General features: G+C 42.1%; 1 protein-coding gene and 1 long non-coding RNA gene across 9 annotated transcripts in view; one reads left to right on the plus strand and one right to left on the minus strand.

Annotated features, from left to right (window-relative positions):
* ZDHHC14 (zinc finger DHHC-type palmitoyltransferase 14) overlaps window positions 1-4,135 on the minus strand; it is a 273,468-nt gene extending 269,333 nt beyond the window's left edge. For all 4 annotated transcript variants that reach the window (XM_059940929.1, XM_059940927.1, XM_059940928.1 and 1 more), the window contains exon 1: window positions 3,838-4,135. In XM_059940929.1, the coding sequence (XP_059796912.1) occupies window positions 3,838-4,082 (245 nt within the window). In that variant the 5' untranslated portion in view covers window positions 4,083-4,135. The remainder of the gene's footprint in view (window positions 1-3,837) is intronic.
* Window positions 4,136-5,097: 962 nt separating this feature from the next.
* LOC132375816 (uncharacterized) lies at window positions 5,098-25,185 on the plus strand. Of its 5 annotated transcripts, none has more exons than XR_009506121.1 (5): window positions 5,098-5,369; window positions 7,196-7,365; window positions 8,598-8,691; window positions 8,843-8,897; window positions 18,628-18,914. It is a non-coding gene; the product is annotated as an uncharacterized LOC132375816 (long non-coding RNA). The 5 variants fall into 5 exon arrangements; XR_009506120.1 differs by lacking the exon at window positions 18,628-18,914 and adding an exon at window positions 11,475-12,347; XR_009506122.1 differs by lacking the exons at window positions 8,843-8,897; window positions 18,628-18,914 and adding an exon at window positions 25,092-25,185.
* The last annotated feature ends 622 nt before the right edge of the window (window positions 25,186-25,807 follow it).

Genomic DNA, 25,807 nt, shown 5'->3' on the forward strand with positions numbered 1-25,807 from the left:
TGGCAATTCTGGGGGGGTGTGAGAATGAGGACACTGTAGGGAGTCTTTGATGAGCCAGCCCCTCAGTAAGTGCAAGGAGCAGTGAGATGTATCCACAGCACCGCGACCAACTTCCGCCCTTCCCTCTTAAACACAGCCATGAGATGCTGTCGCTTTGGACCAGTACTCCACATGCTGAATAAAAGATGTCTAAGGATAAACAGCCCCGCCCTACTTGACAAAGACTGGAGAGTTGCTTCAGGTTTCTTCTAGTTGCTTTATTACTGTCTTCTCGATTCTGAGATGGTAGCTCCAAAAACGGAAATGAAATCCAGTCCCTGCTTCTTGTAGGCTTCCCCACTGCCCTCGCTCAGGGTCTGGATAAAAGGCGCAAGAGCAAAGCTGCTCCTCAGACTCACGCAAAGGTCTCTGTTTTAACTGCAGACTACACAGCTCCACATTGTTTCAGCCCTGATATGCTATCATGCTTGCTTCCTAATCCACATACTCCATCCTTCACAGGGTCTCAGAAAAGGGTGACCAGAGTCCTTGGGAGGTTATTTCTAAGTTCTGCTCTAATAACATGTACCATTTAATGAGTACTATGTATCAGACACTGTACTAAATACACTTCATTTGATCTTCACAACGTTTAAAGGTAGATATTATTAATCCCATTTAACAGACTGGGAAACTAACGCTTAGAAAAGTCAACTAATTTGTCTCGGGTCATACTTCTGGGAAGAATTTTGAGATCTGTCCTTCCGAAAGGCATACATGCCTGTAACCACTATTCTATATTTGGAGGAGGAGAAGCACAAAGCATCAGAAAGGTCACAGGCTTTCCAGCCAGAAGCCTGGCCACTAATTAGTGTGTGATCTTAGGTGATTATTTAACCTAAGCCTCTGTCACTTCATCTTCAAGGTGAGAAAAATCATTCTACCCTGCCTTTCTTCCACGGTTGAAGACAGTATCAACACCTGTTGCTGCATTCCAAGAAGTCCACTTCTCTTGAACAAAGTTCCCTGTCCATCGCTTCAAGGTCAGGAAGGAGAGGTGGGGTGGAGAAGAGTTGCAGGAAAAGGAGGTCTAAAACTAAGTTTAGAAGTTATATGTCTTATTTTCAAATTTCATATTTGCCTTTGTGTTACAGTATGGAGAAACATGGACCCTCATGTGTAAAAACAAATTCTGCTAATATTAAAGTTATCTAGACAAGAAATTAATCAAAATAGGCAACCACATAGTATATGCTCAATAAATAACTGAAAGAATGGCAGAAGGAAGGCAGACAGAGAGCAGACAAAACTGGCATTCTCTCTTGATCTCTCTTAGCCTGTTGGCATTTCATTTCCCGTGCATGTGACTAATTGGGTCTCTGAGTCTCTAATTAATTTGGTCAAAGTTATTTAATTTCACTCTGGCATTAGCAATGGTAAAGAACTTATAAGCAATACAGTGACAGATATTCTTGCCAAAGCGTAACATTCTATGATTTGAGCAGCCCTATGATTTTTTGTAACTGAGGCATCATGTTACGATGAGCCTATTTTCTTGAAATTTCAAATTGCCTAACTGAAGCAACGCTCATGGACACAAAGACACACATACATGTAGAGCCGATCTAAAACTGAAGCTGCCGACAGTAGCTAATAAAATCCCAGTGCACATGTTTGTTCCTACAGCCATCCGTTAACACAAAGCTGACACAGAAAGATCCCTAACAACCTGCTAGCGAGGACTTTGGGGAACTCTTGGAAGAAACACACAGAGATGAGGTGAAAATGAACTTATGATGGTTTCGTTAAAAGCAGTGTTTGAAAGAAGAAAGTAAAGGTGGTAAGTAATAACTGCAGGGGACCCCTAACCATACAGTGGGGATTTGGGTGTTTAGCGAAAATGAAATAGTCAGGATCCTAAATAAAACACACTTGTGGTTGAAGCTCTGCAACACAATCACAAAATTAATCCAAAATTAATCCATTTTCTCTTAACATTGCTAAAAAAGAGCAAAGATGCCAACATAGATCCATTCAAAACTTTGTTAACATTAGGAACATAGTGAATATGCTCTACCTAGGGGAACACCTGTAATGAAAGCCACCATTGGAAGGATGGCATTTCTGTTCAAGCGTACGGCATCACCATGTCAGTGCCGGGATTTATTATGACTCAGACTGCAAAATCACCTCTGGAGCCTCTGGCCCCTTCCGCCAGTTCCCCAGGTCTGTAAGGACAAGAGGGTGGCTCTGGTGGCTCTGGATGGGGGCAGGGGAGCAGCAGCAGGAACAATAGGGCATTTCTCCCGTCATTCTGGAAGTCTCTCCACACCCTTACCCTCCCGTTACCAGCTCCCCAGACAGACTCCACCAGCTAGTCTCAAATGTGCACAAAAGTTAAACTTCTAGAAGAGACCTGGAAACTTTACATAGTCAGAAATGGAGGTGTTGTCTATAAGAAAGGCTGGGGGAGGTGAGGAGCTTATATCTGAGCTCTCTCTCCTCACCTGTTCTCACTCAATCCCGTTAAAATTGTTCATCACAGCACAATGTTCAGATACAAAATGTTTCCCCTCAGAGTCAGAGGGCTTTAAGTGAAAAGTATTACATTGTCAAGAGAGCATCCATTTCTGACTGAGACAGCATTTGGAATATCAAACACCAGGCACAAAATCAGAGCCTATTAATACTTACCACAGACAAAAGTAAACATACACAAAAGCTTTTAATTAACCCTATCCAACAGAAGCAGAAAGAGTATCATGCCCCATAATAGCTAGGAAAAGCAAAGAACTCCCAATAAATATATTGCTTTTTTTTTTTAATGGGAGGGGGTAGTAGCTACAAGTTTCATTGAGCTTAAGAGAGCAAGAATTAGGTAAGAAGCTGCATTGCAAATGTTGGACCCAATAAGAGCAATTGAAGTGGATTCTGAAATGTGGTTCAACTACTTTATCTAATACTATTAACAAATAAGAAGATCTTTCATTAGTTGGCAGGAGGATAGTTGCTACTAGTCAATTTGATTTTCCTGAATGGAGAAGATGTGCATGCACTTTTTTCCCACATAAAAGCCCTAAAGTCCCAAAGTTTTGTTTCTGGAATCAGAAGTTACTATGCAGTGTCATACTCTTCCTGAACAGGCCTACAGTCTCCTTTTACCTGTTCCCCAATATTGGGAGGGGAGGGGAAAGTGTTTGCTTGGAACATTTTTTTACTGAAACTTTTTTTAAAAGTGAATCGTTTAGAAACCTGATAGTAAATCAGAAATTGTTAATCAAGAGTGAACATCTAAGGAGAACGAAAAATGAAAATTATCCTTCCAAGCCACATGGAGTGGCCGACACTCTGAGACCTAAAATAACCAAGATTTCTCGTTAGTCAGGGAAGGTATGTAGAAGATTTAGTCAACTGAGCTTCGCAAGATGCCCTACAGCTCGTGAGCACGAAAGGAAGTCGATTCTGTTTATCCCTGACTTAAGGATCTGCCTCATCCCCGCTTCCCACAGAAGGCTACATCTGGGCTGGTTTGCTAGTCTCCAAACTCAGTAGGGCCCGCGCCAAGAATCAGTCACCTGCGAGGTGCCACTCAACCCTTGGGAGCAACAAGGCCGGCACACCTTCCAAGTGTCCTCTCTCCCCTCTCCTCCACTCCCAGAGCCCGACCCAGAACTGCATTATCTCCGGGGACCGAAAAGCAAACAGACCTTTTAAAGAAAAACAGAGGGAGCGGGGTCTGTATTATATAACAATATACAATAGATAAGGCTTCTAGAAAACGAAAGTAGAGAGGGGAGAGGGCCAGGGATCGGGGAGGCGAGGGGTGCCAGGCGTCGGGGAGCTTTCGCCGCCACTTACTCGAAGGCGAAGAAGAGTCCGCTAGTGACCAGGATGAGGATGAGAGTCAGGTAGAAGACGCCCGTCTGCCGGGCCATCATGATCCTCCCGTTGCAGAAGAACTTGTTTCTTCCCGGGAAAACCTCCCATTTCCTCCGGGCCGCGATTTTCTTCTTCTTGTGGGGCGACTCCATGGGGGAGGAGCTGTGGGTGCTGATCTGACTGTACTCGCAGTCTTTCATGGGCCCGCCGCCGCCGGGAGGCATCCACGACGGCAGCCGGCTGGGGGCGCACACCCCCAGCAGCCCCCCGGCCGCGCGGCCCCCGCCGCGCCACGACCGCCGCCGGCCGCCCGGCCGCCCCCAGAGCCTCGGCGCCGCGGCCCCTACGCGGGCTCCCGGCTCGGCGACAACTTTGCCGAGGACACCCAGGTTAACCCTTTGGGGAGCCCAGCTGTCATAGCCGGATCCCCTGCCTAGAGGGACGGTGCTCGCCCGCAGCCCGCGGCGGCGGTCCTCAGTCGCTTCCAGCACGCGTGCCGGGGCTCCGGGGCCCCGCGGGGCGCGGGGGGCTGCCCAGCCGCCCCCCTGCTTGCCGCGCGCCCTCCCCCTCGCACAGCCGCTCGCTCGGCCCCGCCGGCCCCGGCCCTCCGGCCGCGCCTCGGCTCTGGCCCGCCGACCCCCAAGCGCTGCGCCCCGAGGCGACACGAGGCGGCGGCCCCGGCGCCGGCTTCCTCGGGAGCCACTTCTGCGCCTCGGTCAGGTTTATTCTAATCCTTCCTCCCGGCGGCGGATCCTCCCCAGGAGAGAGCGATGGAAACTGGGAGGCAGCTCGCGGCCCCGGCAACCCCTCCCAGGGGTGGGGAAACCAAGCACGTTATTCTGTCAGGAGCGGGCTCGGCGACAGCCCGGGCGCTGCTCGCTCGGCGACCCCGCGCCGGCGCGCCTGGCAGCCGAGCCGAGTCCGCGGCCCCCGCGCTGAGCTGCCGGGGCCGCCTGGGCGGAGGGTCGCGGCGGCGGCTCGCGGGCTGCGCGGCCAGGGGCTCCCTGGTTCCCTCCGGCCCCATAGGGGCCAGGCCCGGCGCAAGGAGGGCCGCCGGGAGCGGCGGAGCGCGTCTCTGGGCCGCGGGGCGAGCGCCACAGACACTTGTTTGCGAGGCTGAGCCCCGGCGCGCGCGCCTCGCTCCGAGCTGGTCCGCCTCCTCCCGGCCCGGTGGGCGGCGGCCCGCGCCTCGCCCGCCGGGCTCCTCCTCCGGCTCCTCCTTCTCGCGGGCGAAGCCCGCACGAGCTCGGAAGGGTCCCCCGCCCCCGTGCCCACCAGCAGGGCAGGCGAGGCCCCGGGGCGGGCGCTGGACTCCCTCCGGCATCGCCCGAGGGCCTCTCCGGCCGGGCACCCGATGCCCCGCCGCGCGCATTCCCACAGACTTCTGTCCGCTTCCCGGCTTCTCCCGGTTTATTCCCGGCGGCTGCTGCCGACTCGGGACACACATTTACGCAGCAACACGCAAACCCATTCTGGCGACTCCGGGGGACCTGAGGAACCGGCGCGGAGAGGTGACCCTCCCCTGCCCGCCCCGACTCTTCCTCTCCCTCCCCCAGGGGGGGGGCTCTGCTGCTGCCCGGGAGTGGGTTGGGGGTGCCCCGGCGACAGGATGGGGAGGCGCTGCACGAGGCGGGCCGGACTCCGGGATGGGGGCTGCGGGCGGGAGTCTCCGTGCCCGGCCAGCTTCCAGGCCGGGTTTCCAGGCTTCCCGCGGGGAGGAGGGGACAGCGAAGCGCCCTGGGTCCCTCCCGGAGGACAAGCCCTGTGGCAGCCAGGCTCTGCGTGCGTTGCTGCTTCCCCTGCCCTTTCTCACTTCTCCGACACGGGCGCTCACAATTTGCTCGCTTTATTTCTCTCCTTTCCCCCCGCGAGCTCCCACGGCGGCAGAGGGGCCACCCGCTGTGGTCTCCCGCCCAGCCCGACTGTCCCCGCGTATCTGCTCCTGCGCTCGGCCCTGGCTTTGCCGCGGGGTCTGAACCCTCCCGCCGTGGGCACAGCCGGTGGGCCGCGAGAGCGAAGACGGGGCGGGGACGATCGGTTTTCCGCGCCCCAATTTCCTTTCACGGCCGATTGGGATGTGTAGTTCTTCCTCTCGCCGTCCGGCTCCGAGAGGAACCGCGACTAGGGGACCAAAAAACTACAAATCCCTGCATCCTCCGCGACGAGGGCGGGAGAGGCGCGGTGCTGAGCGTTCTGGTGCTCTTTGGTTGGAGATGGAAACCAACAAAGGGAAGGGTTGGGGTTCGGCTGCGCCTTTTCGGTGCTGGGCGCTTCACACGTTACACACGTTCTTTATCTAATCATCACGACAACCCTGCGAGGCACTATTGTATCCAGCCGAGAGAACGCTCAACTACTTGCCAGAGATCACAAACCGCCCGGGTGGTAGAGATGGGATTGAACCGAGAGCCCTGAGAATTTCCCTTATTAAGCGCTGCCTAGGTGAGCGGTGTCAAAGGGAGATGAGATTGGTTTATCCAAGAGAGGAAAAGAACTAGGGCCAGTTGGGAAGAGCTTCCTGTAGTAAGTAAAAAGTGGTGGGAATGGCAATTCGAGTAGGACCTGAAATTATAAGGAGTTATGAATAAAAATGGTATTTACAAGGATCTATTCTAAAGCAGGTTAGGGGAATGGGTAGGAGCTTAGTCAGAAATGGGTTCGAATGGTTTTAGATATTGTATGACCAATGAGCACATTGTAGGGACAATTAAGTACTCTGCGGCTGTACTGTTTTTTAAAAAAAACAACTGGCAAGCCTCAGACAATTCAAATGAAAACTCTCCCATGCTTTCCTATCCTTTAGCTCATAGGATCAACAGGATGTTACTTGATTTATTGCAAGCACCTTTTCTCCAGGTGTCCAGTTAATATACTAAATCCATTGACTTGGTTGCTTTAAAAAAAGACTCCTATTCTTGTTCTCAATTAAGCCCTTAATTTTTCTGGCATCATGGTTATGCTTTTTAATAGTCCTTCTCTGTTAGAGAAACATACAAAAATATCTGCATGTGCTTTAAAATACTCCAGCCCATCCACCCCCCAAAAACATGAGGATATAGATATTGGCAAACTTGAAAATTGTTAATGTTGGGTGATAGATATATCTGTACTAGTTATCTGTGGCAGCAAATTATCACAAACCTAGAAGCTTAAAACAACACAGATTTATTATCTCAGTTTCTGTGGGTGAGGTGTCCAAGCACTTGGGTCATCTGCTTAGGGTCTCACACCTGCCATCAAGGTGTTGGCTAGGCTGTATTCTCATCGGGAGGCTCAACTGGAAAAGAATCAGCTTCCATGCTCACTTGGGTCACTGGCAGAATTCATTTCCTTGTAGCTGTAGGACTGAAGACCTTGGCTTTTGCTGGCTGTCCACTGGAGGCTGCCCTCAATTCCTAGATGGCACCTGGCATTCATGGGCCAGCACGGCCAACTTACTTCATTAAGTCAGCAAGGAGAGTCTCCAGAGCGAACCTGCTAGCAAGACGGAATCTCATACAACACAAGGTAATCACACAGGGGTGACATCAAATGTGCCATACTCTATCTGTTAGAAAGCAAGTCACAGGGGAAGGGATATTACAAGGGTGTGAATACTAGGATGAGCACACTCGGGGAAGGGATATTACAAGGGTGTGAATACTAGGATGAGTGGCTACCCTAGGGTTTGTCCACCACCGTGCACAAGAGGGTCCATGTTTATGTTTGAAATTTTCCATAATAAAAAGAAATGAATTACATCTTTAAAAATTATCTCTAAATTTCCCACTGCCAGCAAGTTTCTAGATAAGCTGATATGATTGTTTGCAGTTGTCTTCCTAAGAATTCCTTGTTTCTTCCTACTCCATGTTTACTCAGACCTATGGCAATTAATTAGCTTAGGACACATACTTAAATTCACTAGAACCTGGCATGACAGCCATGGATTTTAACTCACCACCTAAAAACTACCCTGTAAGGTGTGGTAGAGTTTATTCAGTCATTTCTCAATTATTTAGGGGTCTAGTTTGTGCGAAGTATTTTTTTTGCAGCAGGGATATAAAGGGATCCAAGATAGAAGTTTACATTTGGGGGCTAGAGGGAGAGGTGGAGAGAAAAAACAATAAATGCAAATAAAATGCAAACCAAAAAAGGGAAATAAATGATTAAATGATAAGACAATTTCAGAGAGACGTGACATGAACAAAAAAACAGAGCAGGGTTGTTGGATAGAGAGACTGGGGTGGGGTGAGAGACCTCCGTGGAGGAGACGCTTGAGCAGAGAACCAAATGGTAAGAAACAGCAAGTACAAAGACCTCAAGGCAGATCAAGCTTGGAAAATTCTAGGGGTGCAAAGTAAACACAGTCTGGCTGGAATGGAGTGAGGGACAGGATGAAAGAGGAAAGGCTGGGTGAGGCATCTGGAATCTATTCTCCATGCACTGGGAAGTCACTTAATCTGTGACCACCATTATAGTAAGTGTGGAAGGGTCAGGAAGAAGAGTAACATACAGTACTTGCCCTCAGGAATATATAGCTTCCAAACTTTAATGCTAGAAGGACCTCAGTGCATCTAGAATTATAGACCAAAACATTTGTTTTTTATATGAGAAAATTTGAGGCCCAGAAAAGGAGTTACCTGCAAAAAATTCCTTGAGAATGCCTCACAATAACAAATAATTCATAAATGAATCTTGAATTGAAAGAGTGTATCCTCTGATTTAAAGCTTTAGAAAGCTGATAACTAATTATTATTTAGTGCCCGTCACGTGAAAGGTATTGTGATAAAGAAGTTGAATACGGCAGAGAAGCTACAGTCTAGTTGGGAAAACAAGATGGAGACACATAAGAAAGTAAGTAATGGAAGAAAATTATGTAATAAAAATCACTATCATTTCTGGAATATCTTCTTGTATTAGGCAATATCCTGGTTCTTTATACATTTAGCTTATTAAATCAAAAGGACAACCTGACAAGGTAAGGAATGTTACCTTTCTTTCACAGAGGAGAAAACTGAAGATCAGAGAGGTTAGGTGATTTGCCCAAGGTTTCACAGCTGGTAAGTAACGGAGTCAGGATTGATGGCCAGGTATGCATGTCTGATTCCACTACACAGTGGAAGAGTATACTGTGTCTGACTCACTGCCAACTGAGTAGGGAAGAGTATCTTGATTTCAGCGGAAAGGGAGATCTATGAGGCCTAGACTGTAGCAAAGTGAGACTCCAGGACTCTGACAATATGATAGGCAGGACAAGAGGAGTTGGAATCTCAAGGAGATGGGAAGGGTGGGAAAACACATGATGTTTCCAGTTAGAGTGGAACTGACAAGGATTCAAGAGCAAATACTTTACTTGGGAGAGGATTCCATAAAACACTGCGAGATAGGAAGTGAGCTAGGGATGGGTGAGCCTATAAAGCTTGCATGGAGAAGCTGCCACTGTGGGCGGCTGGAGCTCAGACCCTCCAGGCAACTGTGGGAGGTGGTACAGACCCTGCCTCACAGTTTCCCCACCTGCGGGGCGAGTTTGCTGAACTTTGTCCACCAACCCATCTGTTATTAGCTGGGAGCTCCTTATGGGAGCGTTAACTCTTCATCTTCTTTACATGGGGCTACGCTCCTCAAGCTACCACAGCCGTGAACCCTAAGAGCACCAAGCTGGCCCTCCCTTGAGTGTTGATGGTATCTTTGATTCCAGCGCATCTTTCCTTGTTCTCATCTGCCTCAGTGGGTTTACAGATAACAGGTGTTACATTATTAACAAAATTAGAGCTTTGTTCCTTTCACCTGAGCATTCCACAAACCCACCTCGGTCATTCTCAGAATACCTCCAGGCAGCCAGGAGAAAGTACGGTCTTCTCCACGGTGAAGGGGGAAGACATTCAGATCCCAAGACAGATGATTTGTATACCTTTCGAGGCCAAGTTGAGTGTGCACCTGTGTGGTCAAAGTATGTAAGTCAAAGGGACCCAGTCCTAGAAGAAGAACTTTGAAAATGCCAGAAGGGGATTTCTTCTGAGAGTTCAGGGGTGGTAATTCAGGAATTAGCTCAGGAAATAATTGCCGAAGCTCCCATAGCAAACAAAATTCCTCAGAAAATCAGGCACCCTAATTCCTTCCAACCCAGAGAGTTTGCTCGAATTTTTACACGTGCTCAGCACATCTGGGAACATCTTGTGTCAAAACACGTAAGATGTTTAAAGTAATAAACTCAGCACTGCAAGAAAAAAATTGGATGAGGCAGAAAAAATTTAATCCAAAATGTACTTATAATTTCCCCAGTGACTTTTTCTTGGCTCTTTTAACACCAAAAAGTTACTTTTTAGGATTTTAATAAAAATAATTCATGTGCATTGAAACCATTGTATTACAAAAAATTTTCTTATGCATAAATATGAAAAATGTAAAAGCTGTTCAAATTCCCATTACCTTAAGATAACAGTCATTAACATTTTGTTGACCATCTGTTATGTAATTCATTTTATGCACACACACGTATCATGTTTTTTATATATAAATTTATTTTATTTATTTATTTTTGGCTGCGTTGGGTCTTCATTGCTGTACACAGGCTTTCTCTGGTTGCGGTGAGCGGGGGCTACTCTTCGTTGCAGTGCGCAGGCTTCTCATTGCGGTGGCTTCTCTTGTTGCGGAACACGGGCTCTAGGAGTATGGGCTTCAGTAGTTGTGGCACGCGGGCTCAGTAATTGTGGCTCGTGGGCTCTAGAGCGGAGGCTCAGTAGTTGTGGCGCACGGGCTTAGTTGCTTCGCGGCATGTGGGATCTTCCCGGACCAGGGCTTGGACCCGTGTCCCCTGCACTGGCAGGCGGATTCTTTTTTTTTAAAATAGATTTAATTAATTAAGTAATTAATTTTTTGGCTGTGTTGGGTCTTCATTGCTGTGTGCAGGCGAGCAGGGGCCACTCTTTGTTGCGGTGCACGGGCTTCTCATTGCGGTGGCTTCTCTTGTTCCGGAGCACGGGCTCTAGGCCCACAGGCTTCAGTAGTTGTGGCACACGGGCTCAGTAGTCATGGCTCACGGGCTCTAGAGCGCAGGCTCAGTAGTTGTGGCGCACGGGCTTAGTTGCTTCACGGCATGTGGGATCTTCCTGAACCAGGGCTCGAACCCGGGTCCCCTGCATTGGCAAGCAGATTCTTAACCACTGCGCCACCAAGGAAGTCCCCACTCATGTATCATTTAATAAAAGTGGAATCGTGTCATGCGTCCTGTTCATCCTGTATGCTTTTTTAAAGTGTGGTGTTTTTTCCCCTTCATCCCTAACCCCTACTGTTTCCCAAGTAACCAATGTTAACAATTTAGTATATATCCTTCTCCAGGCTCATATAATTATAGGCAAACTGTATATACATATATAAGCAGTCCATAATCCAATTTCATCAGTTGTCTGAATAATGTCCTTTATAGTTAATCTTTCCTAGTTCAAGATCCAGCCCAGGTTTCATACCTAGCACTTACTCCTTCAATATGGAACAGTTCTACCTCCTTTCTTTTAGTTTCTTGATCTTGACATTTTAGAAGAGTTTAGGCCACTTATTTTGTACAATGTCATTCCATTTGGGTTCGACTGGCATTTCTTCATAATGTAATCCACAATGGGGCTCTCATCGGGTTTCAGCCACAGGCATGAAGGCAACGTTGCTGAAACTACAAGATACCTGCGTGGGTCACACCTGCTGCCGCCTCTGGGCCTGCAGTTCCTCACAGGATTTCGAAGAAGCATGTCCATACTGCTTCCAGCTGCAGGTGCTGGATAAAGCTGGAATGTATCTCCAGCCCAAGGCTAAACTGACACCCCAAAATACAGACAATTATTAATTGAGAAGCAAAATAAATATGCACTCAGGTTTGAAGAAGCAAAAATGATGAAGAGGTAGAAAGGCTCCAAAACTATTTTGTTGATTACTTGTAAAACATGCAACAGAACACTAACTGGTAAAATAACGGGAAAAGGAGAAGCATCCTATGGACGATGAGAAACAATTCTACCACTCCCTAGATTTAACCCTTGCAGGAAGACACGGAGACTAAAGTTCTGAGTTCTGCAAGTCTGGTTCCAATGGCGAGAGCCCAGCCTGGTTTTCAAAACACCTACATTTGGACAGTCAATACCCATTTGCTCCTCAAAGGACGTGAGCAAAACAAAGAAACACTTCTCTTAACTAAAAATGCAGCTTAGAAAGAATTCCAAAAGAATCCAAAGTGGATTTCAGAAATTTCTTGTCTCCTCTGTAAAGAATGGATTTTGAGAAATGTCTAATGCTATTTCTGAACTAAAGCTAGTCAGTAAAAAAACTTGTTTGACTTTTATTTATTTTCTGAATACATGGAAACCAAATCCAAGAACGAACTTTCCTTGGCATCCTTGGCATTTGTGGGAAATAAAAACCTCACTGGAATGAATAATTGAAACCTACCCACCTCAAGTGTTGGTTGTGAGATCAAAAAAATATGTGAAAGTGCTTGTCAGTAGTAAACTCATAAGCAGGTATTACTGGTATTCTTATTATTTTCCCTTTTCTCATCAGTTTTCACCATTTATATCATTCTCTTTCAAAAGGAAATTGAGACCTTTATAAGTGTGTCTGCTCACTCAGAAGGACTTCTTCGGGGGGTCAGTAGCCTGACTGCTAATTCAGAAAACCAATGTGTCCTTTTTCTCCTACAAACATCTGCATAACTGTACATTAGTGAAACCTGAAGATTATCCCTATTTGGGGTGTAAAAATATCTGGGATATTCTTAATTATAGATGATCTAATAAGATAAAGATACAAGTATATTTTAAAGAAATTTTCATTTTTATAACTTTCTGTTGTTCCTGTAGTAATATTTCACCTTAAGAGACAGTTTAATTTGTTCTAGTACAGACTTATTTCTGGGTTTAAAATTATTTCAAAATGTTAACTTTTACTTTAGCTATCTTACATCTTTTCTGGAACAACATAGATACAATTTGTGTTTTTTTTGTTTTTTTGTTTTTGTTAATGAGCTAAGATGTCTTCCACCTTTCTATTTAGCTCATTTAGATATGTTGAAGAAAAATCAGGTTATGCATTTTTGGTGGAAAGTGAAGTGATGTGTCTTTCTCAGTATCAGGTCCAAAGGTCCATGGTGCTGGTTTGTCCCAATATTCATGATGTTCATTTTGATTACTAGGGTAAGGAGGTTCCACTAGGTTTTTCCAATATAAAGTTGTTATTTTCCTTTGTAGTTAATAAATACAAAGACTGCAAATGTCTTGTTCTTCATCAAACTCTCACCTACTAATTTTAGTATCTATTGATTTCTTGATTCTATTTCCTTCCCTTTCCTTCCTTCCCTTTCCTCCCTTCCTTCCTTCTTTCTTTCCTTTATTTTTCTGTCTCCCCCCTACCCACTTTTGTTGGCATATGAAAGACCTTTCTTTTCTTCCCCATTTATTTATTGATTCACTGGTTTATTTATATCAGTATGGCCTCATAGATACTTTTATTATTCAATGGGATATAATCTATTGTTTAGTTATAAATAACTATAACTATAATCTGTCAATAGTTATTTTGACATTCAAACTGTTCCAGGTTTGGTTAGCGTGAGCCCCTTCGTGTTAACTCCTGTGAAATTTGACATGACCCAGTCACTCCTTGAGCACTTGCTTCCCTAGCTGCCTCAGTCAGATGTTCCAGGCTCCCCCTGTACTTTTCCTGTCCCAGCCCTGCAATCTGTCATTTCTCCAAGGGGTCCTAGTTCCTTTTAGTGGAAAACACATGTGTGTTTATATATCTCTATTTATATATCTATTAAAACATAGGCACAGATATTTATTTTTCTCAATGCTAAAAACCATGTTTTCAAACTGATAACATGCACTTCCAATCAAAAACTACAAGCTGTAATGCATGCTTCTCACTTTCCATATTTGTAGCTCATTCCTTCCATTATTCTCAATGTATTTATTCATTTCTTCAAGTCTAGAGTACTAAAAAGTTTTGGAACTGCTAACCCGTGCCACCATAAAAAGCAAACCAGCAAACTAGAGTTAATTAATTATTTACAGTTCTTTTGTTTTGTTTTAGAAAAAAAAAGTGTACATCCTTGCATGTTCCCAATGTTGGGGGTAAAGCAACAACTATGTCATCATTAAATATGATGTTACCTTCGGGATTTTTATAGATGCCTTTATCAGGTTGAGGAGGTTTCCCTCTACTACTGGTTTGCTGAGAGTTCTTATATATATGGATGCTGAATTTTGTAAGCTATTCGTTCTGCACCTATTGAGATGATTCATTTTCTCCTTTATTCTGTTAATATGACGTATTACATTGGTTGATAATTGAATGCTAAAATTTACATTTCTAAGATAATCCTCATTTGGTCAAAATGCATAGTCCTTTTCATATATTATTGGATTTGGATTACTAATATTTTGTGAAAAAACTTACATCTATGTTAATGAGAGTTATTGGCTACTGATTTTTTTTTTTGCGGGGGTGGGGGGAGGTCATGTCTTTGTCAAGTTTGGTTTCAGGATTCTCCTGACCTCATAAAAACAAGATGGGAATTGTTTCTTCATCTGTTTTTTTGAGAAGGTTTGGTATTGTTTATTTATTAAATGTTTGATAGAATTCACCAGCTAATTATTTGGTTCTGGAGTTCTATTTGAGGAAAAGATTATAATAGCAAACTCAATGTCTTCAAAAGATATAGAACTACTCTTATTTTTTATTTCGTCTTGTGTCAGTTTGGGTAAGTTATACTGTTAAAGAAATTTTTCTATTTCATTTAAGTTGTTGGATATATTGGCATAAATTTGTTCATAATATTCTGTCATTATTTATTTAATGTCCATAAGATCATTTATTATAGATACTGGCAATTTTCTTAATCAGTCTTGCTAAGGGTTTATCAATTTTCTTATTTTTTTCAGGAAACCAAATTTTTGCCTTGTTAATTTAAGCTATTTATTTTCTATTTCATTTATGTCTGCTCTTACCTTTATAATTACCTTCCATCTATTTACTTTGGGTTTAATTTGCTCATATTCTTCTAGATTCTTAAGGTAGAACCTTAGATTGATTGTATACCTTTTTTCTTTTCTAATATAAATATTTAAAACTATAAATTTCCCTCCAAGAACCTCCTTAGCTACATCCCACAAAATTTGATATGTTGTATTTTTATTATCATAATTCAAAGTATCTTCTAATTGTCCTTGTGATTTCTTCTTTTATCCATGGTTTATTTAGAACTGAGTTGTTAAATTTCTAAGTATCTTAGAGTTACTGAATTCTAATTTAATAATTTTGAGATCAGAGAATGGGCTCTAAGATTTCAATCCTTTTAAATTTATTGAAACTTGTTTTATTTTCAAGCATATGGTCAGCCTGTTACGATTCCAGGTGCACTTGGAAAGAATGTGTTTCTGCCATTCTTATGTGTGGTGTTCTTTAAATGTCAACTAGTTCAAGATGGTTGATAATTTTGCCAGGTCTTTTATACCCTTACTGTTTTCTCTGGTTGTCCTAACAGTTACTGAGAGGTAGGTGTTAAAATCTCCAGCAATGTTTTGTCTACTTTCCCTTTAGTTCTGTCAGTTTTTGCTTCATGTTTTTGAAGCCTTGTAATTAGGAGCATATACATTTATAATTGTTTAACTGTTATATATTCCCAATGAATTGGCCATTTTGTTGTTATAAGTGTTCTTCTTTTCTCTGGTTATATTCCTTGTTTTGAAGTCATTTTTTATAGTATTAATTTGCCAGCTCAGTTTTCTTATGTGTACTGTTTGCACGGTACATATTTTTCCATTATTTGACTTTCAACTCCTCTGAAACTTTACATAAAGGTAATAATTTTAAACAGCATGTACTTAGGTCTTGCTTTTTTACCTCGTCTGACAGTCTCTGTTTTTAATGGGAGTGTTTAGTACATTTATATTTAATGTAATTACTGTTGTGGTTGGATTTAGGTCTACCATTTTTATTTGTTTTCTATTTGTCTGATCTGATATTTTGATCCTTTGTTATTCCTTTTGGTTTTATCAAAAAAAATTCAGTATTCCATTTTAACTCATTGATGGGCTTTTAACCTATTCCTCTTTGCCTTATTTTTTTAGTAGTTTCTCTAGGGATTAAAATATGCATACTTGTCACAGTCTTTATGTAAATGTTGATGATGATGAAAAACCACGATTGAAACAATACTACTGCTGGTGAGGAAGTGAAACAATGGAATTCTCATATACTGCCTCCATCTAGGCCTTTAGTGCTATTAAGAGGAAGACAGGTACAAGAGCATTCACTGAAGCATTGTTGTTGTTGTTTATTTTTATTTTCTTATAAAGCTTACCTTTTAAAAATTTTTATTTATTTATTTATTCATTTATTTATTTATTTATTTATGGCTGCATTGGGTCTTTGTTGCTGCATGCAGGCTTTCTCCAGTTGCAGCAAGTGGGGGCTATTCTTTGTTGCGGTGCGCGGGCTTCTCATTGCGGTGGCTTCCCTTGTTGCAGAGCACAGGCTGTAGGCACTCGGGCTTCAGTAGTTGTGGCTCGCGGGCTCTGGAGCGCAGGCTTGGTAGTTGTGGTGCATGGACTTTGTTGCTCCGCGACATGTGGGATCTTCCTGGACCAGGGATCAAACCCGTGTCCCCTGCATTGGCAGGTGGATTCCTAACCACTGCGCCACCAGGGAAGTCCTGTTGTTTTTTAAATAGTAAAAAAAATTAAAACTTGAAATAGCCTATATGTCCATTAATAGGGGATTAGATAAATAAATTCTGAGCTATTTATTCAATAGAATATTATATAGAGTGAAATGGAATAATTAAAACTATAATAATAAACATAAATTTCAAAAAATATATTGAATGAAAAGAGAAATTTGCTGAAGGTCACAAAAATATATCTTTTATATGAATTATAACAGGATATACTGTTTGTGATTATATACATATATAAGTATATACTAAAATTCCCCCCAAAACCCAAAGGCATGCTACACACAAAATTCAGGGTATTCTTTTTTCAAGAGAAGGAGGGAGGAAAGAAGAAAACGAGGATCAGGAGTCCAAGCTGCATGGCTGATAAGAGGGAGTTTTTATATCTTTATTATATCATTATCTAAACTTTTTTATATTCCTGTAGTATTTCTTAATATTTTTTGGAAGAACAGGATTACCTTTTTATCTCCATACCCCAGTTTGTTTCAAAATGAATAAAAGAATTTCCAAACAATATATTTTTCTCAGTTAAAAATCTATCTTCTGGAAACCACCAAATGTAAGGGACTTTCTCTTTTGACATTTCCTATTCTATAATTAGTGAGAATTAGTTATAATTCTCACTTTGTGGCTTTGTCCTCTGTTGATGAGGGACATCCACATACTCAGATACAGAACAGCACTTTATTAGCAAGGTTGATTGTTGAGGTTTAGGCAAAATATGGGCATTATCAAGCACAGGTAAGAAGGAATGGAATACCTGGAACAGAAGAAGACATGTTTAATTTACTAGAAAAATGTAAATAGGTTAAAGTGCTAAGTTACACATCAGTATTGTCGAGCCCCCATGATCGATGGCTCTGTCTACATGTAAATCCATCATCACAAGAAAAACTTACCATGATCTCAATCAACTTTTCTCTGGTAAATGTTTATCATCCTCCTGGCAAAAGGGAAAGTAAGTAATAAAAATTCCATTTTTTTAGCTTTGGTATCTTAATAGTGAAACAAATCTAACTATCTAGATTAACACAGATGTTCAGTGAGCTTGAGGCAAAGCTTTGAAAAATCTCTTGTAGGCTGAAAAAAAGACTATAGAGGAGAAGATGGAGAAGAAAAAAGGAGACAAGAGGAGTCTAAATGATATGAAAAATTTAAGGTTTGAACCTTAAAAGCTTTGGGCACCCAAGATAAATTTGAGTAATATTGATGAACTATATCTTATCCATCTATCCTCAGAGTCCCAGGCATGTGCTAGACTATGGGAGTACAGAGACGGGTAAGAACTAGTCTCTGATATTAAATGTAGCATCCAGAAGGTAACTAAAGACACTCCCGGGGCTTCGCTGGTGGCGCAGTGGTTGAGAATCTGCCTGCCAATGCAGGGGACACGGGTTCGAGCCCTGGTCTGGGAAGATCCCACATGCCGCGGAGCAACTAGGCCCGTGAGCCACAACTACTGAGCCTGCGCGTCTGGAGCCTGTGCTCCGCAACGGGAGAGGCCGCGATAGTGAGAGGCCCGCGCACCGCGATGAAGAGTGGCCCCCGCTTGCCGCAACTGGAGAAAGCCCTCGCACAGAAACGAAGACCCAACACAACCATAAATAAATAAATAAATAAATAAATAAAAATTAAAAAAAAAAAAAGCAACAGTCTTTAAAAAAAGATTATCTTTAAAAAAAAAAAAAAAAAAGACACTCCCATAAGGCAGACAATTGCCACAATGATGGTACACACAATAGAGCAAGGGGTCACAGATAAAGGAATACTGTAACTAATGTGGAATCTGACATTTGGTCTGGACCTTTATTCATCCTTAATCAAAGGCAAGAAAGGAAAATTCCAAAACCAAGGAAGAAAGACAACTCTCATGGCATTGTTTAAATATTTGGGGAAAAAATGGTATGAATGAAGAATTATTTTTTAAAATATATGTGCTATGGGCTGAAGTGTGTCCCCTCCCACCCAAATTCATATGTTGAAATCCTAATCCCCAGTACCCCAGAATATGGCTGTATTTGGAGATATGGCCTTTAAAGATGCTGGGCCCTAATCCATATTCATAGGCATACACAGAGGAAGATCATGTGAAGGCACAGAGAGAAGATGGCCACCTACAAGCCAACAAGAGAGACCTCAGAAGAAACCAACCCTGCTGACACCTTGATCTCAGACCTCTAGCTTCCGGATTTGTGGAAAAATATATTTCTGTTGTTTAAGTCTGTGATACTTTGTTATGTCAGCCCTAGCAAAGAACAATACACTTAAATATGGTCCACTTAAAGTGATGGCAAAAATCCTGTGTTGACCTACAGTATTCAAACCATATTATCGATTTAAACACAAGTATAGAATGATCCAATTTTGATAAAATTGTGCAACTATATGCATAAATATAGATAGACGATAAATGTTACCTTTAATGTTTTGTGTGATTTTTTTTTTTTTTTTTACTTTCTCCGTTAGGCTTTTCTATATTGGTCCATTATTTTAATAAGCATGTGAGTGGATGGATTCAAGTGGGAATAAATATATAGAGCAAGGAAAGAATGTAGCTCAGGGCAGAACCTTGGGGAATGCTGATATTTAAGGGACAGAAGGTGGGAGTGAGCAAAGGCAAAAAAGGAGGATCGTCCAGAGAGGAAAAAGACCTGGAGTATTATTCCGAAGAAGCCAACGAAGGGCAAACTTTTAGAAGGAACAGGGCATTACCCAGTGAGAAACATTGCAGAGAAGGTCTGCATGGAGTCTCGCAGCAGGAGGACGTTGCACTTGGAAATGAGGAGGTCATGCTGTCTTCTGAGAACAGTTTGAAGGAGTGGTGAGGCCAGTTTGTAGGGTTTGTGGAAAGGATGGGCAGTGTGGAAGGAATGCAGCAAAGTCATGAAGAGTGACAAAAATTACAGATCTTCAGGTACAGCCACAGACTGTCATCATCATGCTAGGAATAGCCTGAATACAAACCTGGGGATGTCAAGATGCCTATTACCCTAGAAACCCAGAGAAGAGTACCTTAGCAACATGTACCAAGCTGCTCTATTCTGCGTGGCGCCTGAGATGTTTCTGCACCCATTCTAGTGTGTGATGTCAATTAGCCTGTAGTTTTTGATTAATGGCAAAGATGTTTCTATAAACCAAAGGCCTTGACAATGAGATCACTTCGTAGCCCCTCTAGAACAGCACAGGGAATGACAGCAGCCAGCAAGTTTTGTTATTAGAAAGGCTCCCAATGTCGCAAGAAAATGTTTATAAGCTTATTTGACTACTAGGGAACATGCTTTCTTGTCTAGTTTCCCTACCTCTTAGCCAGGTTCCCTTGGGGTGAGGACACAATAAAAACTAAACAGACAAAAAGAGAAGGAGAGAGAGAGGGAGAGGTATGTGTTTAGAAAGTATGCCAGGCACTGCTCTTTCTTCTTTCACCTTAGCCAGGTGGCCCTGGAATGGCATATCATCAATGTATGGCAATCATATATGTATGATTATATGTATATATATAATGTGTGTGTGTGTGTATATATATATATATATATATATATACACATATGTAAAATGATACATGTATTGGAGTATCATGTGCCAAGCAGCATACTACACACTTTACTTAATTTTTAATTTAATTTTTATATAATCCCCAAATCCCAGTTAGGGGAGTACTTAATATTCCTTTTTTATTGAGGAAACTGAGCCATAGAAAAGTTACGTTATTTGCTTGAGATCACACAAGTTATTTGATTTAAGGTCATTTCTGGATCTACAGAGGGCACAAAGTAACTTTAGACATTATATCTCCCCTTGAGGAACCTGCACCCCGGTAAAACAAATTAGGCACACAGAGAGTTATCAACACCTAACTGCGGCACATAAACGCTGTATGAGAGGGTCCAGGTGTTCACTCCTAGCTGGGGCAACCAGAAGTTATCTGAAAGGAGGTAGCTTTAAACTTTAGCTTTGAGGGGGTAGGAAGAATTTTAATAAGTGGGGATTCTTTTTACCACAAAATCAAAATAACAGCTGCTTTTCCACCTTCGTTTCTTTGTGTTATTCCTTCCAGCTCTTTTCAAGCTGTCTCTAAACAGCAAAGCATCACCAGCACCAACCTCTTTTTATTCCCATCATCTTGTATTTCCCTCAGGGCACTGAAATTCTTTAGCAATAGCAGACAGAGCTGGGCGTGCCCAGATGCTCAGATGCCAAAGCAGGTTTTGATTGCCAAACAGCTGTGGCAAGGACAATAGCCCACTTCCCTTTGGACAGGTATCTCTGAGTGCTGTTTTGACCAGCTTCTAGGAGAGGCATTGTCTGAGGCAACCAGAATTCACCCTGGAGTCATTTCTGAGCACAGCTCTGTCCCATGATGGAGGTGTTATTTGAATTCACCTTCAATTGTTGTCTGTTAAATAAAATTCTAAAATTCTTTGTCTCTTTAAAGTTGGAGGATAGAGGGATTGAGTGGTCAATTTCACACCTGTGATTGGGTGACATGAGCACTGATGAGAAAGTCCATTCGTCTGTATGTTCTCCCAGGACTCTCTAACTCCCATATCTGACCCTGCTTCCTCTAAATCTGTCTCTAATTCCTCCACCAGAAAGCAGAAAGTAATCGTTAAAATAAATCAGTTTTTAAAACATTAACAAGGCTTTTCACATTGCTCATAATCGGATGTCTGTAATTCTGTGATCAGAAGAGAGAGGACATGTTTTTAGAATAGTTCTTTAAGCAGAGGGTAATTTCTGGATACCTGTAGAAAACAAGTCAAAAATATTGAAGAAAAATTGGAGTCATTTGCTCTTATCAAAAACAAATTATTTCTTTTGAGAAGAAAAGCTCATGACTGTTGGTTGATAACTCAGCCAGCTGAAAGAAACCTCAACAACTTAAGAAAACCTTTCAAGAGACAAAAAATTGAAACGTTTGATTGCAGTGTCAGTTTCATATTTTTGACCTATAGGAAAGGCTGAAGATATTTCAATACCTTTTTCAAGCACATGCAGGTTACAAGGAACTACCTCTTCTCCATCTCTTCAGAAGAGGAGTTTAATTATAAGAACAGTGAATATTACATAATTTGAAAAAACCCCTTGTCTCTAAGTTATGATCATAAAATAAGATACTAAAATGATTGCAACTTTAATTGTTCCTAAGAGTAGAGTGGACTACCACCCGCTCACACCCCTTATTTCCAGCCTCCCCACAATGCATTACGTGAACACTGGAGTACGATCCACTTTGTGGTTCCAGGTAATGTAATCTAAAGAATACAGCAAGGAGGCTGTAAAATCAAAATATAGCTGAATCTTCAAACATTTCCTCTGTTATTCTGTGTTATTTTAAAATCTGGATACCAAAGTGTCATTTCTTCTCAGTTTAAAAATAATGCTATTTTTATTGTTGTTTCCTATGGAAACTGTTTCCCTAGGCACAGCAACGGCCATATCTTAACAGGGGATTATTTATTTAAGCCAGTTGCCCTCGTTGCGTTTTGGATGACACAAACCCATATTTCATCCCAGTGGAGTCTGCAAGGGGAATCCCTGCCCACTCTTGGAGGATCATCTAACGCTCCATCGCCACACTCCCAGCTGCAAAGCGGTCACAGAAGCCATTCTGTTCCCTAGAGATCAGATTGAGGAACTTCAGGTCCCCAGCGACTAACGGAGAGTTACAAAAGCTGTGACCAAATCGTCAGAACTCTCCAGATCTGCCTAAGGTCAAACGGCAAATAAAGCAGTGAGGCTCAGAAGACACATAGACGTCTCAAGAAGCCTTGCACAGGAACAGAAGAATTGAGTGACGCTTGCACAAGACCAAAAGAACTTTCCCTTTGCATAGTACATATTTCTGACAACACAATATTCTTCTTTAAACATTAAGAAATGGGAAACTTCTATCACACCTATAAATAAGTAGCTTGTATCAGATTAACTCTCCCACAAAAACAGCTATAAAAACACTCTCTCCAAATAAAACAGCTATTAAAACAACAGAGAGTAACCAAAGCAGCCCGGACTGAAGGGATCAAGATCCTGGAGAGGAAAAAAAATGCACTGGGGTGAGCCAGATAGTTGCCACTGCTACTTTCCCCAGGGAGTTTGCTGAGGTGTAGAGGATAGATAGATAGATAGATAGATAGATAGATAGATAGATAGATAGATACTGGGCTGCAGAGACACAAAGTGGAAGTCAGGGCTATCAAACTGAAAGGATTTGAGGAGCCAGCCCATTTTCCCTGTGTGATTTTCCCTCAAGGCATTGACATAGTCCTAAACTAAGTGGGCACAGTCCAAGAGGAAGAAACCAAGCAACCACCCAACAGAGAGCTTCTCAGGCTAAAAGTGTCACCATGGTCTTAGTGGTCTCCTGGTACTAGGAAGACAAAACTTGGAGTTCAGAACCCTCCAAAAATGAAGGGTCCTGGCACACAATCTAAACTTTCAATTGAGACCCGTGAAGGGTCCCACCCTGCGAGGAAGGGTGTGATAACTCAGAGATAAAACAGCCCTTACAAAACCTGAAACTCACCTCCAGTCAGCTGAACTCCTGATTGGACCAAGTTGTCAATATAAAGTAAATCTTCTCTGTGGGAAGGTAATCGTCATTTAGAGTCTCTATAATTGTTTATACACAATGTGCGTCATTCAATCCAAACTACCAGGCATGCCAGAAAATATGACCCATGACCAAAATTCAAGAGAAAAAAAAAGCCAAAACAATAGAAAGAGAATCACATGTGACCCAGACATTGAGGTTCTCAGACTCACACTTTAAAATAACTATGATTGACATGGTCGTGGAAATAGATAAAAATGCGGAGAATTTCACCAAGAACTGGAGTCTATTAAAAAAGTATTAAATGTCAGTTCAAGAACTGAAAAATATAACTGAATTCAAAAACTAGATTTAATTATAGATTAAAAGCAGAAGAGAGAATTAGCAAACTGGAAGATAGGTCAGTTCACAAAGCCAAATTGAAACACAGAGAAGAAAAGAAGACAGAAAAATAGAGAAAAAAGTGAAGGACATGGGACATGGTGGAAAATTCTAACATATGTGTAATTAAAATTCCAGGAGAGGAGAAAGAATGGGGCAGAAACTATTTCCCCAAACTGACAAAAGACATCTAGCCACAGATTCAAGAAGTTCTATCACCTCTAAGCAAGAAAATACAAAAACAAACCACACTTAGGCACATCATATTAAGACTGCTGAAAATTGGAGTTAAAGGGGAAAAATCCTAATAATAAATAAAGAAAAAAACATATTACCCTCAAGAGGCAACAAGACAGTTCTGAGGCAAACACTCTATTTCTTTATGACGGAAAAAAAAAGGGGGGAATTTAAAAGACAATACCATTTACAATAACAGCAAAAACCATCAAATGGATAGGAATAAATCAAAAGCACAAGGTCTCTTCACTGAATACTACAAAACATTCCTGAGAGTATTTTAAATAGACCTAAATAAATGAAAGAATATACCAAGTTCAAAGATTAGAAGACTCAAAATTTTAAGGGTTAATTCTATCCAAAACAATCAATAGATTCAATGCACCCCCCGCCCCTCAACAAAAATGCCTGTAGGTCACTGACAAGTTGGAAATTGACAAATTGATTTTAAAATTTATATGGAAATGCAAAGGGCCAAGACAAGTCAAAACAATCTTGATGAAGAAAAAAACTTGGAAGACTTCCATTACCAGATATCAAGATTTATTAGAAAGCTAAATTCAATAACTGTGGTATTGGTGAAAGGATATAAAATAAGTCACTGGAATATACTAGAGAGTTCAGAAAAAAAACGTAGTCTTTTCAATAAATGGTGGTGGATCAATATGGGAAAAAATTAACCTTAATCCTCTACCTACACCCCAAAATCAATTCCAGATGGATCATAGATCTAACTGTGAAAGGTAAAATAATACAGCTTCTAGAAGTTAATAATATCTTCATCACCTGGGGTAGGCAAAGAGTTCCTAAATAGGACACAAAAACACTCAATGTAAAGTAGAAGATGAGAACTGGACTTTATTAAAATTAAGAACTTCTATTTATCAGAAGTACCATTAAAATAATGAAAATAATGAAAAGGCAAGGAACAAACTATGAGAATACATAAATAATGAATATATATGTATGTATATGTGTGTATCCTATAAATAATTGAGAAGGCAGATAATTCAATTAAAATTGGACAAAGGCTTGAATAGGCTCTTCCAAAAAAGTATATTCAAATAGATAATCAACACATGAAGGGTGTTTGATAGTATTAGTCACCAGGAAAATGAAAATTAACAACACAACAAAATGCCACCACTCACTCAACAGAATGGCTACAATGAAAAGGACTGGTAATACCAAGTATTGGTGAGGACATAAGCAACTGACCTCTCATCACTGCTGGTAGGAGTGTAAATTGGAACAAATACTGTGGCAGATTTTAAAATGGCCACGCGTTCTTCCCATCTGTGTGTGCATTTGCAATTGACACATATGATTTGCAACTGACTTTGCAGTTTCTCCCTCCAAAAGGTCTATGGAGATTCCTTGAAACGGGGCTTGGCCGTGTGACATGCTTTGGATGATGGGACATTAGCAAATGTGATACCAGAAGAGGCCTTGAGAAGAGCTGGTATGTTGGAGTTTGCTCTCATTTTCTGCTCTTGGCAACCCTGCTACCACCACCAAGTGAATGAGCCCAGGCTGGCTTGCCAGAGTGACTCGTTGTCCAATTAGCTCCATCTCTCCTACAGACAACCAGCCAACTGCCAGAGAAGTGGATGAGGCCGCCAGCCACCAGCTGACTGCTAATGCAGGACTGAGCCCAGCCCAAACACACGGAGCACAAACAAACCGTCCCGGATGAGTTCAGTCCACTCAGCTGACCCAAAGAACAGTGAGTTATTGTTTTAAGTCACTACATCTCCAGGTGGTATGTGATGCAGCAAAAGTTAACTGAAAACACCACTTTGGAAAATCGTCTGGCAGAATCTGTTAAACACATACCCTGTTCCCCAACACTTCCCCTCCTAGTTATGCACCCAACAGAAATGCATCAAAAGACACGTGCAAGAAGAATGTTCTTTGTAACACTGTTCATAATACCCCTAACTAAAAATAACACAAATGCACATCAAGAGTAGAATAAATATAATGTGGGATAGGCATGCAATGGAATACTATATAAAAATACTATAAAATACTATAAAAATGAGCAAACTATTGGTAAATGCTCAGCATGGATGAAA

Source organism: Balaenoptera ricei, chromosome 12 (assembly GCF_028023285.1).
Source record: "Balaenoptera ricei isolate mBalRic1 chromosome 12, mBalRic1.hap2, whole genome shotgun sequence".
Classification (NCBI taxonomy): Eukaryota; Metazoa; Chordata; class Mammalia; order Artiodactyla; family Balaenopteridae; genus Balaenoptera; species Balaenoptera ricei.